The sequence below is a fragment of the Uranotaenia lowii genome, unplaced genomic scaffold, assembly GCF_029784155.1.
Source record: "Uranotaenia lowii strain MFRU-FL unplaced genomic scaffold, ASM2978415v1 HiC_scaffold_403, whole genome shotgun sequence".
Lineage (NCBI taxonomy): Eukaryota > Metazoa > Arthropoda > Insecta > Diptera > Culicidae > Uranotaenia > Uranotaenia lowii.
In genome coordinates this window covers 26,440-36,000 of record NW_026598316.1, presented here as the reverse complement: position 1 = coordinate 36,000, position 9,561 = coordinate 26,440, and the positions used below count along the sequence as shown (strand labels likewise).

Here is a 9,561-nt window from a genome sequence, read left to right as displayed (position 1 = left end):
AAACTCGTAGTCCAGTCATGTTGGCTAACGGAATTTGTGACATATTCGTCAGAAGATTGTGGGTCAAAATCCATTCGGAGGCATATGTTGTTTCGTCAAACGCAGTCCGAGGAATACTCTTGATCAAATTATGCGATAGATCCAGTACCGTCATATTGGCACAATTGATGAAGGATTTGGGCTCTATCGTTTCCAATCTGTTATACGAGATGTTGATATGCGTTAAGTACAGGTCCTTGAAGGCATCCTTCTGAATCTCTATAATTTCGTTTTCTGCCAAGTTGATGATCTAGAAATATAAAATCGTATTAGATTCAATTTAAACTAAAAATAAAACATAACCTCACCTCTGCATAATTCAATTGGAAGAACATCTGGTAGTCAACCTTCTTGATCCTGTTCCTGGCCAAATCGATGGTCCCGATCCTCGTAACCGAACCAAAAGTCCCCCGGCCAACATCACTGATCATATTATCATTCAGATAAAGCCTTCTCAAAAACCGCATCCCTCGGAACGTATTGGCGTCAATCTTTTTTATACTGTTAAACGCCATATTCAGCACCCGCAGCACCGCATTTCTGGCAAACGTTCCTCGCGTAATTTCGGTCAGTGCATTATGCGACACATTGATCCAGGTCATCTTCGTGAGGTCCGATACGTGCGAAGCGTCCAGCTTGGTGATGTTATTAAAGCTGAGATCCAGGATTTCCGCCTCCCGGAGGCCCTTGAATTGGCCCTTCTTCAGGCTGACCAACTGATTGCCGTGGATGTCCAGGGTTTTGATTTTTTTGAAACTCTAATGATTGGAATGAAAATTTTAAATAATTAATGAGGAATGAAGAAAGAAATTAATCTAAGTTAATTTATGTATATAATGTGATAAAAAAGAATATTAAAACAACAAACCAAATTTTTGCTTCTAAATACTGCTTAAGAAATTGTTTATTATTTTTATTTAGCTCGAAAATTTTTAATCTATTAGGTAGTATATGTAGATGTACTGTAAATTTGTGCACTTTTTAGCAAAAGTGTAAAATATCAAAAAGATTTAGAAAAAAAGGTTTTACCTTAATGATCAATTTTCATGAAGACTGTGAGTATGATGAAAATAAATTATAGAAGTAAGTATGTTTCCCCATTTTGCAAAATACGAAGATTATCTAGACGAAATCTGTATTGTTTTTTTTGGCATTAATCCCTCTAATCTGTATCGTTGAATAAATAAAGGATAATGAAAAGATTTCATATATTTTTTGTTGTTCATGAAGGTAAGTTACTTCATCAATCATTGATCGATTTCACTCTAAGCTGCTTAGTTTTAAAATTACTAAACACTAGAAAATAAGAAGGGAGTTAAAAAATCTGACAAAAAAATATCGAGTTTGGGACGCAAAAATCTTCCAAAATCAGTTTGCCTCGGTTTCAATTTTTCCCTTATGAATTAAAACCAAACTATCTCCTTATCATTCCACTATTTTTTCGGTAACAAGGCAAACTATCATGCTTAACAGTCAGAAGATCTTTTAGTGATTTCTAACCAACACTCCTGGATTTCAAGATCTCCAGATCAGATCTACAGAAATTATGTCAGCGATACTGCTGTAGACTGTTCGGATTAATGACGACCGAGACCTCTTTCGTCTAAACTAATAATAACTCTCCCTTGGAACTCTCGTTCCACTTTATTTATACTTGCAGACCTTGTTTAATCTACCTTGGTTTCGTTCTTTGTACAAAACCAAACAAATGTGATTAATCATCCCCTTTAGGTGGCTGAAGCATTAATTATGCTGAGCCACATTACTCACCCCCCTTTTTTCAATTTTCTAAAACCTACGATTAAGGGCCAGAAGGTGTCACCCTTAATGGTCCTAACTTACTTTTTTTATAATTCCTACGGTTAAGGGCCAGAAGGTGTCACCCTTAACGGACCTAAACACTTGTGGATGAGTTATTTTACATTTATTTATTCTAATTCTGGCTCTTTTGTTGGCCAATAGTTGATGTTTTCTCATCTCTGGAAACGGTTCGGCTACTGAAATTTCGGATAGGGGAATTGTATGTTGAACTGCACGAGATTCAACCTCCTCCACCCTCCGTTATTAAGTTTTCACATGTATGCTTAATTTGAAAACTTTTAAGAATAAAAATTCACTCAAAAAAAAAAATTAAATATCCCACCCCATTAATTGTGCTGAGCCACACTGCTTTCAGCTCATCTACATCAGAATTAATCCTTCATTTCATATTTTTTTATTATAATTCAAAATTAATTTAAAAAAATTAGGAATTATTTGCAGGTATCTGAATGAACCAAATAATAATCTGATTTAATCAAATGAAGTAACTATTGCCCTTCTTTCCGAGACCCACCTCGATCATCATATGCGTTTTGCGATAAACAACATGGACGTGTATCGGTTCGATTGTCGCAGTAATTCCATGGGCGTAGCTGTCATCTGCAACAAAGAACTTCAATCAACTAGCGTTCAACTTGCTCATCCTTCCTCGGTTCAAGCTGTGGCATGCCAGATACGATTCGGTCGCAGTACACTCACCATCTGTTCGATTTATATTCGTCCCCAAGATCGAGTATCACCGCATGAACTGGAAACCTTTCTATCTGAGACACCTCAACCGTGCGTAGTAGCAGGCGAATTCAACGCGGAAAATATGAGGGATGAATCATCCGCACAGGATGAAAATCCCAGAAAAAGAAAAGAAGAAGAAGCGAAACATATGCTGTGGGGTTCTCAAGATACAAACACACAAGGCCGAATGTTGGAAGCAGCAATTAACGAAGCCAACCTGGTTGTGATCAACAACGGAAAGTTTACCAGATTTGAGGAACTTCGACAGAACAGTGCAGTGGATATAACCAAACATATTATAATCAACATTGGTAACTCTTAGCATGCTTCATATACTTCAGCAAGGACATGTATATCAGCACCACCTCCTGTAGAAAGTTCTTACTAGAAGGAAATTTCATGCATTGAGGTACTGAGGAAACTCTGAACATTCTTTCCATCAACCGTGGGTTCGCGTCTTAACTACAAAAGTTCGTGTTTGAACTTGCATTTCTATGACCACGCAGAAAATTTTATTATGTTTTATTTTCAACATAGGAATTTCAGCCAGGATGACTTCAACTTTTCTTCGTGTAGCAAAGTATGTTGCTATGGTTCTCAATTTGTGTTGTTTTCTGCCGAATGGAAAAAAGGGTCCTGACTGACGGAGTATGCTAATAAATCTACTATTTGAGATTCTAATGTCATTTGAATTGGAAAAATAATTGATGGAAATTTCAATTTTTGAACAATACTAAATATTTCATAAAAGAAATCATAGAAAGGCAACAATTTACTAAGTAAATTTATCTTTAAATTTACTCTACAATATGATTTGAAATTTATTGATGACCACATCATCATTATTGTTTTTATTATTATTATCTGGGGTACGTTTGGTAAATGGAAATCAGCATTTCTTTAATATAAATAAATTGGTAAAGGAAAAAATTCTTCGTGTAGAATTCGCTATTTTTAATACATTTTATTTAGGCACATCTGATTTTTTGAAAATTCCAAAACATGTTGAACCGATAAATCGAATTCATATTTTGAGTATAAAATTTATTAACGAAGTCAACTTGCTTATCATGAAAGATATTATGAAAAAAATACAGTAGATATATTTGTGTTGTATTTAGTATAATTGTCTGATCGGGACACAAAGTTTTGGTGATAATGAGCTTAACAGTTTTCGCCAGAAGCTTTCGAAATTTAGTCTAAGGCAACTTAGGTCTTCTCGATCGCATTTATTCATGTTCGTAAGAACTTTCCTCACATGGAGGCGCGTTTCATGTGTCCTTCAAGTTTCTGGGGAGTGAGGAATATTCCTACTATTATTATATTTGATATAACTCTAGTATCTGCGGGTACCTATTAGTCTAAACGCGTCTTGGGATACGTTGGATGCATTATACACAAGCGATCACGCACCTATCATATTTGATCTAGGCGTTCGAGGGGGATGCTCGTACACAACAAAACACAACCTTAACAAAATGAACTGAACGCGTATTTAGCAACAGAGAACAAGTTTAAAACAATGCTCAAAAGAAACAAGCAGGAATCGTGGCGAAATCTCTGCGAATCCTGGGACAGTCAAACTGCGCTTAGTAAAATGTGGAATATGGCAAAGATATTTAAAAGCAACTACAGAAAATCATCGCAATTACGTAACGAAGACCTTCTAAATAAAGTCCTCGAGAATTTGGCCCCTCCATCAACCCCCGAACCTCCGCTTCGAGATTTGCAATATGCAGCTCGAGATGTTATCACATCAGCTGACATTCAGGTCTCTCTTCTAGGATGTCAAAATTCTTCCCCAGGAGTCGACCAAATCTCTTATGAGATCATCAAACAGTTGCCACCCATAGCTAAAGGTTGTCTAGCAACAATTTATAATCGTATTATAATCGAGGGCGTAATTCCCCAGGCAGGGAAATTCTTTAAAATCATTCCGATACTTAAACCAGAAAAGGATCCGAATGATGCAAAATCGTACCGACCAATTGCACTGACATGTTGTTTCAGAAAACTTTTCGAAATTATCATCAAAGAGAAGTTGGAATGGTACATAGGGTCGACTGGACTGTTCCATAAAGAAATATGTGGTTTTCGAAAAGGTTGCAGTACAATGGATGCCATCCATGCGGTGGTGGAACAAGCGAGAACAGCAATTTCCCTCAACGAATATACCTTCATAGCCTGCTTAGATATTCAGAGCGCCTACAACAAAGTCAACATTTCCAGTTTGGTGGATGAAATGAATAAATTAGGCATTAACAGATGGTTAATACGAACAGTTCATTCACTAATGAGTGAAAGGTTTCTGGTAGCATCGGTGGATCCACAAAGAAACCTATGTCGATTCCTGCTCAAAAGTCGCTAGAAGAGATTTTCTTCCATCCCTGATGTCAAACCACATGGCAAGGTCTGCTTCAAGGATCGCTTCTATCTCCAATATGTTTCAAACATTTACATGGTTGGACTGCTGGATGAAGTGTCAATTTCGAAAGTCGTACCCTTAGTTTGCTTTGCGGATGACGTGATACTATACTACCAGGATAAAAACCCAATACGTGCGGTTGAAAAATTGCAATCTGGATTATATGTCATGCGTGATGGCCTACACGACTTAGGGCTAACACTGTCCCCCTCTAAATGCAATGCTTTGATATGCTGCAGAAGAAAACCTCGGAGTGTACTGTACCTAGAAATTCAACGAACTGTTATCAAGTACGAAAACGTTATCAAGCTTCTTGGAGTTTTGTTAACTCCAAGATAATCATGGGCAGCTCACATCAGATATCTTGTGCGGAAAACTACTCCATACGTCAATTTCCTCAGAAGCATCGCTGGACAAAGTTGGGGCGCTGATCCAGCAGCCATGCTAACAGTTTATCGGTCGTGTGTTAGAGCTTGTTTAGAATATGGTTCACTATTCTATTGCGAGGCAAAAGAGGGTATTCTACTTCCTTTAGGTCGAGTTCAATGGAAATGCTTACGAATCTGCCTAGGCGCCACAAGAACGTGTCACACAGGATCCTTAGAGGTTATAGCTGGAATAATGCCTCTCAAGCTGCGAAGAAGAATTACCGCCGTACGGTTTGTAGCTCGTAAATTACCAATCAGATCCTGGTATGAGTTGTATGCCGTAGACGTTCTTGAAAACCGTAACCCTCAAACCATGAAACATAAAGCCATACTGCGTGTTCATGATCTACATATGTCCAACAGCTAAATTATCAGATTATCTTGGGATATACATGTTTGCTGATTCAGTGCGTAAATATGAAATTCGAATAGACTGCGTCGCAAAGGAGTTAATTCAAAATCCTATGCCACCCCAAGAAAATGTATGTGCGATTGTGGAAAAGTATCTGGAAGATAAGTACTCGGACCACAATGTTTTGGCCACCGATGGATCTCAAACTGAACATGGTACCGGATATGCTGTTGCCTTCTACTACGAGCAGCTTTCGTTAAAAATAAAACTGCCTGGCTATTGCACTGTATTCAACGTCGAGATTTTAGCCATTAGAGAGGGTATATCATATATTAGTAACCTACCGCCAGGGAAGTATCTCTTACTATCTGATAGTATGAGTGCTCTACTATTTCTCGCAAACAGAAGAAGCAGAGCTTATTTTCCAGAAGTATGGTTTTTGATCCGAGAAAACCTGTCACAGCTAGAACGATCAGGATATGAAGTAACCCTCATGTGGGTTCCATCCCATCAAGGAATAAAAATGAATGAAAAGGCAGATCAACTGGCTAAGAAAGCCACAGAAGAATAAGACCTTGGTGGTCGGGAGAAAGTTTTCATCGGAGAGAACTAACTATTGTCAACAAACTGATTAGCAACCATTCACGCCTGCCTGCACACTTGTACAGGAATAGGATTATCCAAGATGCCCGCTGCGGATGCGGAGCAGCTTCAGCAGATCCGCAACACCTGCTATTCGAATGCCGAATGTTCGAGCACGAGAGAAGGAGTTTAATGGCCAAACTAACGGAACGAGGACAAGTAGCAGATATTACATCGATTCTTAAAATTCAACAGATTCCTGTACTAAAGTTAAAAGATAGTTTTTTCTTAGAGTCGAGTATTGATAGGTATGTAAATTGAATTCAGTATGAACGCTTGGCTAGCAAGGCGTAAAGCAAACAGCCATTTATTTTAAGACTAATAAAAAAAAACAATATGAAAAAATTTCCTTAGTGAAAACATTTACGACTTTGGTAGCACAAAAAAACATAGATGTGGACTTCCCTTGGAACACTTACTGGTACATACTTTTTTTAAATTTTCAAAAAGCAATGAATTTAAAAAAAAAAACTTCAGATGGAATTTGTCAACATGTTAATTTTTATGTGTAACGTGTGTGTATATAAAAATGAATTTCTGTCTGTCTGTCTGTCTGTCTGTCTGTCTGTCTGTCTGTCTGTCTGTCTGTTCCCTATAGACTCGGAAACTACTGAACCGATTTGCGTGAAACTTGGCAGGTGGGGGTATTGGAGGCCGGGGAAGGTTCCTATTATGGTTTGAGACCCCTCCCTCTCTCATGAAAGGGGGGAGGGGCCTCCCAAACAAAAGACAATTTTTCGCATAATTCGAGAACCAATCAAGTAAATGGTATGAAATTTGGCATGGGGTGGTATTTGGGAACGAGGAATATTTCTAAGAATATAAGGTACCCCTCCCTCCTTTCAGTGTGGTGATATGAAGGGGGGAGGGGGGGCTACCTTACAATTTTTCATATAACTCGAAATCAAATCAAGATATTGGAACCAAATTTGGCATATGAAGGCATTTGGATACGAAAAGTATTTCTATGATTATTTGAGGTCTCTCTCTCTTTCCAGTAGAAAGAGGGAGGGGCTTCTTTTAATTTTTTTTACATAAATCAAAAACTGATAAAGCAAATGGAACCAAATTTGGCATGGGAGGGTATTTGAATACGAACAATATTTCTATGATTGCTTGAGACCCCTCCCTCTTTCCAGTAAGGAGATCATAAGGGGGGGGAGGGGCTCTTTTATAATTTTTTACATAACTCAAAACCTAATTAAGCCAATGGAACCAAATTAGGCATGGGCGGGTATTTGGGAATGTTACATGTTCTAATGATTATTTGAGACCCCTTCCTTCTTCCAGCGGGGAGAAAGGAAAGGGGGAGGGGAGTTTCATACAATTTTAACTGCATAACTCGACAACTACAACAGCAACTGTAACCAAATTTGGCATGGAACGATATTTTGGTACGAGAAATGCTTCTATGAAAATCCGGTATCCCTGACTCCTTCAAAGAGGAGAATGAAAACGGGGAGGAAAGGTCTCCTTTACAATTTTCAGTATAACTGGAGAACTGATCGAACAATTGGAAACATATTTGGCATGTGAGGTTATTTGGATACGAGAAATGTTTCTATTATAAATGAAAGCCCCACCTTTTTTCAGCGGAAAGATATAAAAGAGGAAAGGGGGGATTCCATACAATTTTTTAGCATAACTCTAGAATTAATCGAGCAAATGAAACCAAATTTGGTTTCATTAAGTATTTGAGTACGAAAAATACTATTATGAATATAAAGTTCTCCTCCCTCCAGTCAATGGGGAGAACGGAAGGGGGATGGTACTTAATTTCAAGTTTATGCATAACTCAAGAATTTACTAGGCAAATTAATCCAAATTTGGCATGGGATGGTATTTTAATACGAGAAATTTTTCTATGTGAAACAAGGGAAGGGAAGAGGAAAGCTTGCATTTAACTTTTTTTTTTACAAAATCCAAGAAATGAACAAAACTTAACATGGAAAATCATTTTGGTATGATTCTATGATTATCTGACACACCATCCTCCTTTAAGTGAGTAGGCACATAGGATGAGGGAGGTTAGCCCAACACAATTTTGTTAGCATAAGTTCTTAATTTATGCTCACAAAGCCAATAAATGGAAACAAATATGGCATGGAAAGGTACTTGGTTATGAGATATGTTTCTACGATTGTTATAGACCCTTACGCTTTAAAGTGGAGAGAGAAGGGGAGGTGTTTGGAAAAATGGGTATGATTATTAAAGACCACGACCTTCATTCAGCAGAGGATGATGAGAAGGACAGGGGGGAGGGGCTCTCTTATCAGTTTTTAGCATAAATCCAGAACATATCAAGCAAAAACAACCATATTTTAGCGTAAGATTAATTTGAGACCCTCCTTTTTCAGGGCAATGCTAAAAGAAACAGATAAAAATTATCAGAACTAATAGAAAATTAGTTTAAGTCATCTTTGTATTGCAATTCGAAACTCCAGCTGCAGCTCTCATTTCATAGCGGTTGCTTTTGAATTGTGTTATAATTTGATACAAAATAACACCAATAAAACAATAAAATTTTGAATAATTTCATTTGTTTTTGAAAGGTGTAGCAAAGCACACCGGGTTAGCTTGTGGATGAGTTATTTTACATTTATTTATTCTAATTCTGGCTCTTTTGTTGGCCAATAGTTGATGTTTTCTCATCTCTGGAAACGGTTCGGCTACTGAAATTTCGGATAGGGGAATTGTATGTTGAACTGCACGAGATTCAACCTCCTCCACCCTCCGTTATTAAGTTTTCACATGTATGCTTAATTTGAAAACTTTTAAGAATAAAAATTCACTCAAAAAAAAAAAATTAAATATCCCACCCCATTAATTGTGCTGAGCCACACTGCTTTCAGCTCATCTACATCAGAATTAATCCTTCATTTCATATTTTTTTATTATAATTCAAAATTAATTTAAAAAAATTAGGAATTATTTGCAGGTATCTGAATGAACCAAATAATAATCTGATTTAATCAAATGAAGTAACTATTGCCCTTCTTTCCGAGACCCACCTCGATCATCATATGCGTTTTGCGATAAACAACATGGACGTGTATCGGTTCGATTGTCGCAGTAATTCCATGGGCGTAGCTGTCATCTGCAACAAAGAACTTCAATCAACT

The 9,561-nt window shown here is 37.4% G+C and overlaps 1 protein-coding gene across 1 annotated transcript in view; it reads right to left on the bottom strand.

Annotated features, from left to right (window-relative positions):
* Positions 1-7: 7 nt before the first annotated feature.
* LOC129760073 (insulin-like growth factor-binding protein complex acid labile subunit) overlaps positions 8-9,561 on the bottom strand; it is a gene marked incomplete at its 3' end in the record, with an annotated part of 35,982 nt that continues 26,428 nt past the window's right edge. Inside the window, exons 4-5 of the mRNA XM_055757648.1 lie at positions 348-797; positions 8-289 (exon numbers count right to left, since the gene is read on the bottom strand). Of these exons, the coding sequence (XP_055613623.1) occupies positions 8-289; positions 348-797 (732 nt within the window). The remainder of the gene's footprint in view (positions 290-347; positions 798-9,561) is intronic.